The sequence below is a fragment of the Pangasianodon hypophthalmus genome, chromosome 4 (assembly GCF_027358585.1).
Source record: "Pangasianodon hypophthalmus isolate fPanHyp1 chromosome 4, fPanHyp1.pri, whole genome shotgun sequence".
NCBI classification, from domain to species: domain Eukaryota; kingdom Metazoa; phylum Chordata; class Actinopteri; order Siluriformes; family Pangasiidae; genus Pangasianodon; species Pangasianodon hypophthalmus.
Window position 1 is genome coordinate 28,015,141 of NC_069713.1, and position 10,464 is coordinate 28,025,604.

Sequence of the window (10,464 nt, forward strand, 5' to 3'; positions counted from 1 at the left end):
TCTCACTAGCTTGTGCGATACTGAATTTTCCCCTGCTCGTGATTTACCATTACAAAAAAATTCTCTGATGCTGAGTGGCATTAAGTTTATGTGTAAACGACTCAGATATCACTGAACTCACCCTGTAACAGAGAGAAAAGCCCAGGGCACAAACCTTTTGGGCTAGATTTTGGGCTTTTTGTGAGATGTAGCTCGGGTGGACATTTTGCTGAGATCTGGTCAATGCTTGGCCAAAGAGTTAATGTTTAATGAGCCATGCTTCATTTTGTCCCATTCTATCTGGATCACACAAATACTGTGTCATTATTAAATTGAGATGTTCATGTTCAGGCAATGTTTATTTTTGCTGTTTGGAAAATGCATTGTATCGAGACACCACTATATCGTATCGAATTTGAATTTTGTGTATCATTACACTCCTATGGGGCACATGCTTGAAAATGTATTTTAACAAGCTATTTAAGATTAAATGCAAAACTAACAAAAAACCAAAGAAAGAGTAATATCTCATGCACAATTAGTAATATAATCAGAATGAACGTCACTGGACATTTGATTGTATATGGTCATGTAGGAACGACCAATCATTTTATAGCACAAGTCTATATCTATAACAATCCAAAACTGAAGAAATGTGGTATAATTAAAAAACACAGTTTACTGTAATTGCTTAATCACAATTTTAAAACCCAACAAAAAACACTACTACAAAACATCTCATCTGACTCCAACCAAATATTTAACTTTTCTCTAGTGGGAATTTAACCAAATGTATATCTCATGGCCCTGCACTTGCTACATTCCAAACTTTGTATTGTGTACATTGTTTTGAATGAAAAATGCCAGCCTCATAAAATATTCACTGAGGCAAATTTTGATATTTTCTACTAGATTTGTGAAAAATACAAATTTTCCTGAATGGAAATATGTCTGGAATATTGTTTACATGCTTCTCAACCATAAGTAAAGTTCCAGCTTTAAAGTCTGAGTTGAAAAATTTAAAAAATTGCATTTGAAGATTTCATTCCAGTTCTACTAAAAGTCACCGTGCCTACTTCTACATTTATAACCTAATTAACTTAGGGAAATATAACAATACTGACAAATTGTAAAGAATTATAAGTTTACAATGAAAAATGAGTTCTGACTTTGATTATCGGCATCATAAACATCAGTCTCTGTCTCATCACCTGGGGTAAAAATCACCTGTAGCATTTAAACACAAGCCTCGTCCTCATGCTAACATAGGTGGGAAAATAATCACAGACTCATTCATTCACCTTTGTTATGATGACTATATTTCTTATATTTCATTGGATCATTTAAACATTTTAAAACTCTGTTTGGATTGATAAGGCTTATGTATGTTTTGCTATGGTGTCACATAGAGAATCACACAGGTTTTAGATGTCTGCTGGCAGACCGACTGTTTTTATCGTTTTGGTGTGCATTTGTTAAACTGGCTCCTTACACAGCACAATCTTTGCAGGTCGACACGAAGGCAAAGATAGAAAGTAACCTAAATAAATAATTTCTATGTCTTTTCGGTGACTATATTTATGGTTTCTTATAGTAGAGATGTCAAAGTATATTACTGCCAGAAAAATTCATTCAAATTTTGTCATTTTTGGCTGTTCCACAATTCAGCCGTACTGATTTCTGAAGCGTTTTTTTTTATAGGCTGCCTCACAATCCACAGAGCAGAAAGTGTCTACTCATGGCCCAGTGTAAATAAAGACATGCTCTTTGATTACCAAACGAGGTATAAGGTTATGTTTGCAGTTATGATATGGGTTAACATTTAACCGTGGGCTTTCTGTGACTGTCTGTGAAGTCTGTAGTCATGAAACTCAACCTTATTACCTTCCAAAATAAACTTTCTATAGAATGTAAATAAGACCAGAGACTCGCAAGAACAGGTTTGACCTAACAGCATGAAGGAAAAAAAAAAAAAACAGGACTAAGCCCAGGCCTAATGCTCCCCTTTAATTTATGTGGATTTCCTGATAAAAAAAAATGCTAAATCATATGACAACAATAGTTTTATCATTAAAATTAAACAGAGGTTATTTGAAAATTTAATGCATAAGAAGGGTTAGTTACAGATTTATATCCAGTCATTTTTAAACACAAAATGGAGAAATGTTCTGGTTCTGTTTTTGTCGAGAAGTCAAAGCAGTCGTCACTGGCTAACAGAGGTTTATGCTGTCGGACTGACCACAGTACATTAGAGAACACGCTAACCCTCAATTTTCAGAAGGCACACTGCCACTGAAACCGTGGCAGGAAGAAAATCAAATGACATGTTGCATCATCTCATGGAAAAATATCATGGAAAAGTCCATCGAGTAGTTTCTGAAGTGTTTACTTATGACTTTGGGTCTAAAAGGCTTTTAGTGTGTGGTATGATCTCTTGAGAGCACTAAATATTTCTCTGCACATACAATCTTTGCTAGCTTTAACACATGCTTAAAAAAATTGAATTACAATAACAGTTCCTTACACTTTATTACACTGTCCAACTTCCAACATGATCAGGGAACTTATTGTCCTACAGCAAGGTAAATCACAAACATACACATTCAGACAAACCACCAAAATTGAGATATAAGAGGTCGAGGAGCACTGCATCTTTTTACTACAATGAACAATGAAGTTCAATGTGTGCTATTATTTAGAGTTCTCAACATTTCATCGCTTCATTTTTAATTACAAACACACATTACTACTTAGCTAAGATTTCTCTGTAACAGTTTTTTAAATTATCATTTGGAAATCTTTTTTCTTTTCTGACATACTGTATAAATACAGTAGACATAAAATAGGCATGTAAAACAAATTTTATATAGAATGTAGAGTGTTTAATACTTGCAGTACTGTATATACAATAATTCAACAAACACACTAGGACTTTGGAAAATAAAATAATGAATTGAGGTAAACCATTGTACTAACACAAGGAACTCATGTTAACTTGTGTTAAGCAGAAATAAGGTACAGTCATTAATTGTTGAAAGGTTAATTTAACAAAAAAATGTAAAGTGACATGTTTTTGAGGAAAATATAAAATATTTTCTGATTCTTTTTGCATTCCTGTCCAATTTAAACCAATGGCACATCGCTTTATTCTGTTTAATGATCAACCCAACTACAACAGGGCAAATATAAAGGGACTTTGGGCTTCTTTGGACACAGAGAGCTGAAAGATCTCCAACAACAATGAAGCTTGCTCATCCAAGTGTGGCGAACCATGCGACCATGAAGCTGGCCTTGCTACTGTTATTTATGTTATTAACCAATGCTTTCCCAACAGCAGAGGACACTGAGGAGCCAAACCTGGCTCCATCAGAGACTCGGTCAGCTTTTGCAGCTCTGGATGAAGTCCGGCTTATCGCTAATGGCCTCCTGCAGCTAGGTAAAAACCTGAGGGACTTTGTGCAAAAGACAAAGGGCCAGATCAGTGACATCTTGCAAAAGATCAACATTTTTGATAAGTCCTTCAACCAGCTTTCTGTGCTGGCCAGTGAGATCAAAGAGGAAGAAGAGGAACTGAAGAAGACCACTGTGGTGCTCAAAGCCAATAATGAGGAGATCAAGAGCCTGTCTTTGGAGATAAACTCCAAAGTAGAGGACATCATGAGGGAGAGAATCCAGCTGTGGAATCAGGTTGGAGGGCTTGAGCAGAAAATGAGTGGACTTTCTCAAGGTCTTCTCTCAGCAGATCAGGTTGCAGAAATTTCAGCACTAAAAGTAAGCTTATTTGGACTTATTTCAAAGTTTATACTTCTCCTCATTTAGTTATGTCCCGGTAAAATAAGCACTCGGTACTTACCCAATAGTGCCACCAGTCAGAATGTACACCTCCTATGCATTTACAAGCACAACAATAAGCTAACACTAAGCACTGTGGCAGTCTTGCATGTGCAGCGTTGAAGGAGTTTTGGGTCTTTTTTTCCAATTCATCCTCAAACCTTGATCCTGTGCTACCAAGTGGTGCAACAGAAAAGCATTCGCCCTATGTTCAGGAGATCAGGAAATTGAATTGAATTTTGAACTGATATTGCTGCAGTCATCTGTGGTCAGGAGTCCAAGAGAGTATAATTGGCTGAGCTCTCTGGGTGGGAAGAGCATTACTCTGTCCCTTGTCAATCAGAGTGACACTAGCCAAACATGCCTGTCTGTGAGCTCAGGTATGTGGAAGAGGGCAGATAGCACTTTCCACCGAGTGTGTTACGCTGCTCTGTGACTCAGCATGAGCAGCAGTTCGAAAAAATGTGGTGGCTTCATGTGTCTCAGAGGAAGCACATGCTAGTCTTCACCCTCCCCGCTTTGGTAGCTGTTGTGTGTCAAATGGGAGAGAATTGGCCAATGACCGAAATTGGGAGAAAATGGGTTAAAAAAAGACTTGACCCCAGCTGTAGGGTGCAGAGGCTCACTCAGGGACAATCAGTTATAAATGAACTGATATCATTTAGATGTTTATAAAACTTTTTGGGGAGCAAAATGCAGAACTGATATGGTGATCAGTTATATGGAATGATATCAATCCAGGAGGTAATCCAAGCCCAAGAAAGGAGTATCTCAGACCTGCTGAAGGCAGTGAAGGAGCAAAGTGAGCACTTGAATGACCAGAGAAACAAGATCAAAGGTCTGGAGAATAAGGTAGTGTTTTTTTGTCCAACTAGGCTACTTATATGTGTAAATCTTTTAAATAAACACAACCCAAAACATCTGATGCAACACTCTTTTCACTTGACTTCTAGCTTAACTCTGCCAGCCTTCAGGAAACTTTGTCTAAGTTTAGTTGGGATCCCGAAATCTACAACATGTCAGATTATCTGTCCAACTATTCCAATGATGGAAGCTTTTCAAGTGGTGAGAATTCCAGTGACATAGACTTTGAAATGTTTTAGCAATTCTTTGTACTGAATGTGTGAACAATTGTTCTGTAGATTTCCCGAGAGACTGTGGTGAGGTCTTCAGCAGTGGAGAGAAAACCAGTGGCCTGTATCCCATTAAGCCAAATGTATCCGAACCTTTCTTTGTGTACTGTGACTTCACAGAGGGTAAGAATACACACAAGATACACGCAGCATTTTCTACTCCTACTGTAACTCTGGATAAAATTCTGAAATATTCTCAAATTTAATAGGTGTAGGCTGATGTCCTGATAACATGAACTCTGCTCCCCACAGAGGGAGTGTTCACGGTTATTCAGCGCAGACAAGGTGGCTCTGTTGATTTTAACCAGTCCTGGCAAAGTTATGAGGATGGATTCGGAGACTTCAAGAGTGAGTTATGTACTTGGAATGTTGGTGCTCCTTGAAACTAAAAATACACCAATGAGAGTTTAACTCAATGCAATGACAGAGACAGGCTGAAGCACAAAGAAGCTCATTTCTGACAGCTCGCCTTCAATAATGAGTTTATCCCAAAATACTCAGCAACAACAACTGTTTGTCATATTCAGTGTTCCCAGAAATAGACACTACACTGTCAGGTATACCTAGGGTATAACTCTTCTTTTTTCCAGCCTCCTTTAAGGCTCCTTTAGTTTCCTAGGAAAGTGATGGAAGTGTACCTTTAAACTGGACCATAGGAACCTGTATCTGTAAAGGAAAACTCCACTTTTAATATTTCCATATTGAAAAATTTGCAATGTGTTTAGCAAAATCTGGTGCTAATTTGTTGGTTGGTGCTGTATTTTCATTATTCTGATGTCACAGGGGACTTTGTTATTGCTAGCTCAACAAGAGAAAACAGTCAGGTTTGTTTTCATGCTCACCATTTTCCACATTCAACAATTTCATGTTCAACATCATATGAATGAGAAATCCAGTGTAGAAGTAGCAGAGACATTGTGCAAGGTCCCAGAATGCAACATAGCTATATGACACTGAGTTACAGCGGAGACTCAGCTCGGCTGGTTAGAGATGTACAAGATGACGAGTGTGATGGCGTTGACTGCAGAATTAACCTGAAAGTTGAAGCTTTGGAAGCTGATCTGTTTGAACAGAGTGTACAGATAAGGAAGGGAGACAGCTGGACAGACTAAAGGACTAAAGCGCTGCTGCATTGTTCTCTTTAGGTAAAGGGAAAAATCGCACTGCACCACTATCAGCAAGTAGTTGAATGGCATTGTGGGTAATGTAGGAAACCATTACCCAGAGTGAAAATTTACCATCTTGCCAATCGAAGAAGTTTAAAATAAAAACTGCAGTTGCAGTGACATCACTGCATTTGGTGATTAAAACTTGTTAATTGTGCTCTGTAGGTGAGTTCTGGCTAGGTCTGAGGAAGATCTTCTCCATCACCCAGCAGGGCGGATCTCTCCTGCGCATTCAGATGGAGGACTGGAAACAGGAAAAACATTCAATGGAGTTCCAGTACATGCTGGAAGGCCCTGACTCCAACTACACTATCCACCTCAAGTCAGGAGATCTGACCTCAGATATGGACATCCCGACAAGACTGAGGTTCTCCACTAAAGACCACAATGATGGAAATAGCCCCAAAGACCCAAACTGTGCTCATGATTATACAGGTACAGAACTTACAATACATTATGTGTACTAATAAACAGACACTGGGCCCCATTTATCAAGCTAGATACGACTTAATTTATTCCTAAATATTTGACAGGAGCATTTACACAGGGGATGTGAAGTTCAAGAAAATCCAGTTCGTTGGGAAAAACGTTTGAATCCTATGTTTCGCTTCTGAGTTTGTGTAACTTTACATATAATGTGAACCAGGACAGAGCGGCTTCAATCGTATCATTGTCAATGAGTTACTGTAATTTTATATACAGAGTACACTTTCACGTTTAAATCTCATTTATTTCAGTTACACACCAATTTAATGAACATATTGTTCATTAACTCAGTTGCTTCATATTAAAGACTTGAAAAAAAGTGATTCTAAAACCCATCCATAAATTAAGACGAATGAGAATAAATAATCAAATCAGGAAAAGACCTGTAAAAAGAGGAAGAGATAGCGTGTGTCTGGTAGCTGTCACACCATGCAATAGCTAGGCTGGATTACTGGAAGATTTAGCACATGGCATGCTCTTTCACCGTTTATTTGTCATTTTGCCATTGTCAGGTCTCTTTTGTGCTTTTTCTTTTTATGGAGTTTTGTGGGCAGGGCTAGATGTAAATCAGCTGTGCCGTGAATGTGATAATGTTTATCAACATACTCATGTGAGTAAAAATTTTATAAATCTGGCAGGAACCATTAGTTCAGTTTGGCCATGACATCTATGCACAACTTTAATAAATGATTAATAATTAAGGCTCATTTAGTGAGATGCATGGCACAAACTGTATGTACAATCTTTCAACATGGTTCTTCATCGAACATAGGTAATTGCAAATAAATAGGATCTTTTAGAAGCATAAGATACTTAAATTTTATGTGTGGTTCTGTTTAAGGAGGCTGGTGGTTCAGCGCTTGTGGAGATGTCAACCTGAATGGAAAATGCATCCAGAGCCAACCTCGCAGAAAAGGAATCCAAGGGAAGCACAATAAAGGACAGTCCCACTTAAAATCCACACAGATTTCCATTCGTCACCGTCAGGAAGCATAGTCACCCGTAAACCAAAAGAAATGATGTGGAAATGTGCAAATATGTGTTCAGATTTTTAAACCACATGAAACATGACTCTGTAATTCCACAGTGCAGAAAAATTGAGCAACATGTTGTCCATTAAACAAAAAATCCAATGTCCAATTTATTTCTGATGGAACACAACACAGGTCTTGCATTCTTTTTATTCTTAACAGCTCTGCATTTACTTTGACATACCAAACACACACACACAGACACGCACACTTGGTTGGTCATGCCCGCCCTGTTGGATGTTTCCAATATGGTTTTGTGATTTTCATTAGCTTTTTCCAAAGGAAAAAAAAAATCATGGCTCTGACATTTCTCTAATGATTAAACAAAGGTTTTGCTGCTTAAGGTGAATTTTATTTAGGCTTTTGTTGTTATGAAGATCCAGCACTTTTGGCATTTTGTTTACTTTCTTCTGTTGCTCATGTGGTTTGCGTTGCATGTTTTACATTTCATGACTCACAAAATTTCCATATGTATAGAAGACGATGTTGATGTGAAACAGACAGAACTCATGAGAATAACGATGCTTTAACGTGGGATATTTAAACATGACACTGAGCAGGATGGTACATTAAGTGTTTTTACTTAACCACATGTTGTTGAAGAATCTGCTTTCAGCTGCATCTGTATGTCATTTGGATCCTATATTTCACTGAGGAACCGCAGAATTTTGGCAGTTACTTACAAATCCTCAGGATTCCACTCACATCAATTTTACAAATAGTTCTTAAATATATTGTTTTTACAGAATCGGACTTGCAATAAAGTTCTTGAAGAGGTTTTTGTGTATTTTTGTGTTTGCATTAACTGCAGCAAAAAAGTACTCAATACTCCAATTTATCAGGAAGACCCAAGAAAGAAAAGTCATGCTGGTGTTACTTAAATCTGTTTCCTGTACTTTGTTTTGGAATATAATCCTTCTGCTACCACCTATTGTTATAGGAGTGATATAAGGCCAGGTTTGTAAATAGGAAACCCTGCTCTAACACACCTGATTCAACTAATCTGATATTAACGTTGCTTCTGTTCGGACAAACATGGGTGCCCAGAGTAAAGTCATATTTGTATGGCTAGTCTCTGGATTTGATCAACATACAGTATAAAGAAGATCTACATTAATTATTTCAGCGCAGTTAACGAAGAGAAATGACAATGTACAATGTGGGCCAACTTTGATCTTATCGTGTTAGTAAAATTGGGCTGAAACAGAATTAAGTTACAAATCTGTAAAACATACAAATTTCATAAAACATCTTTTCACAATACAAAAGCGACATATCAAGTAAAATCATGTTTAATCAATGAGGAAATGGTGCTAAGGAAAATATGTGTGCACCACCATGTTGTTGTGATGTCAGGTATGTTTATGTCAGAGAACTCAAGCAAGGTGGATGTTGCTGACGGTCCCAATTGGGAATTCTGAGTTGAATTAATTTTCTGTTGCACTTTTTGTGTCAGTACATGGATCGGATTGCAGCATTAGAGCAGAGTAAACATTAAAATGCAAAAATGTGCAGGCCAGGGTCGCCAAGGCCAGGGTTGTGAATCTGTGCACTAGGACAAAGCTTTTGTGACTTTTCCTCCATGATTGCCTTGATTAATGTTAATGATAGTCCTGAAAATCCTGAGAGTCAGTTTGATACATGAACTTTCTTCATCCCTGTGAGGTAGATTCTTAGAAAAAGGATTCTTGAAGGAGGTCTTTGTATGGTTAAAGTTCTAGTTTGGAGTTCTTTCTGATAAGGAAACTGCTGTAGAACCTTTAAGGGCTTCTCTAGAGTGAGTGCCAAAGAACCCTTAAAGGAAAACTGTGCCCTGAAACACATTAAATATGTTTATTTGTGATGCATTTAGAGATTCTGGTGCTAATTTGTTGGTTGGTGCTGTATTTACATTATGCCTTTGAGAAGTTAACAGTTGTGTCCCATGCTGATGGGGTTATTGTTATTGTTAGTGCAGTTAAAATGGCATTACAGGAGAATAAATTTCAGCAATCTGAAACATAAGTGATAACGGGTTCAGTTAGCTCCTAAAAAAGTTATTCAAGAAGATCTTTGTATAGTTATACAATACCTTAGTGCAGCTTTTTATACCATTGATACTATTTTCCCTGATAGACTAGAAAATGTTGTTGGTGTTAGGGGAACAGCCCTCCCCTGGCTCAGGTCTTATTTTACTGTTTGGTATCAGTTTCTAGATGTAAATGATGACTTCTCTATGCATACTAAGGTAAAGGTTGGTGTTCCGCAAGATTCGGTTTTAGGCCCACTGCGTTTTCTTTATATATGCTACTTCTGGGTAAAATTATTTGTAAACATGATATTAGCTTCCACTGTTATGCTGATGACACACAGTTGTATGTTTCAGCAAAGCCAGATGACAGACACCAGCTTAATAAAGTTGAGGAATGTGTAAAGGACATTAGACACTGGATGCTTATTAACTTCCTTCTACTTAATTCTGACAAGACAGAAATACTTGTTCTAGTTCATGTTTTTGTTACCTCTAGGTTGGAGCCTTACTGTCTGGATGTTCCAGTAGTTGCATAAACAAGCTCCAGTTATTCCAGAATGCAGCAGCCAGAGTTCTTACTAGAACCAGAAGATACCATCACACCTATCTTATCCACCCTGCATTGGCTCTCAATCAAATTTTGCATTGTTTATAAAATACTACTATTGACCTATAAAGCACTGAATGGTCTCGCGCCGCAGTCCCTGTGCAAACTTTTGGTCTTTTATGATCCACCCTGCCTACTTCGATCAAAAGGTGCAGGCTATTTGTTGGTATATCTGATATGAATAGTGAATCCTATAGCAGGGGGCAGAGTTTTCTCTTAT

The 10,464-nt window shown here is 37.7% G+C and overlaps 1 protein-coding gene across 1 annotated transcript; it reads left to right on the forward strand.

Moving 5' to 3' along the window:
- The first annotated feature begins 3,181 nt into the window (after positions 1-3,181).
- LOC113539951 (angiopoietin-related protein 3) lies at positions 3,182-8,403 on the forward strand. Its single transcript, XM_026936094.3, has 7 exons — positions 3,182-3,750; positions 4,552-4,662; positions 4,764-4,875; positions 4,953-5,066; positions 5,196-5,291; positions 6,275-6,544; positions 7,437-8,403. The coding sequence occupies exons 1-7, from the start codon at positions 3,220-3,222 to the stop codon at positions 7,589-7,591; spliced, it is 1,389 nt and encodes a 462-aa protein (XP_026791895.3). The 5' UTR covers positions 3,182-3,219; the 3' UTR covers positions 7,592-8,403.
- Positions 8,404-10,464: the final 2,061 nt, after the last annotated feature.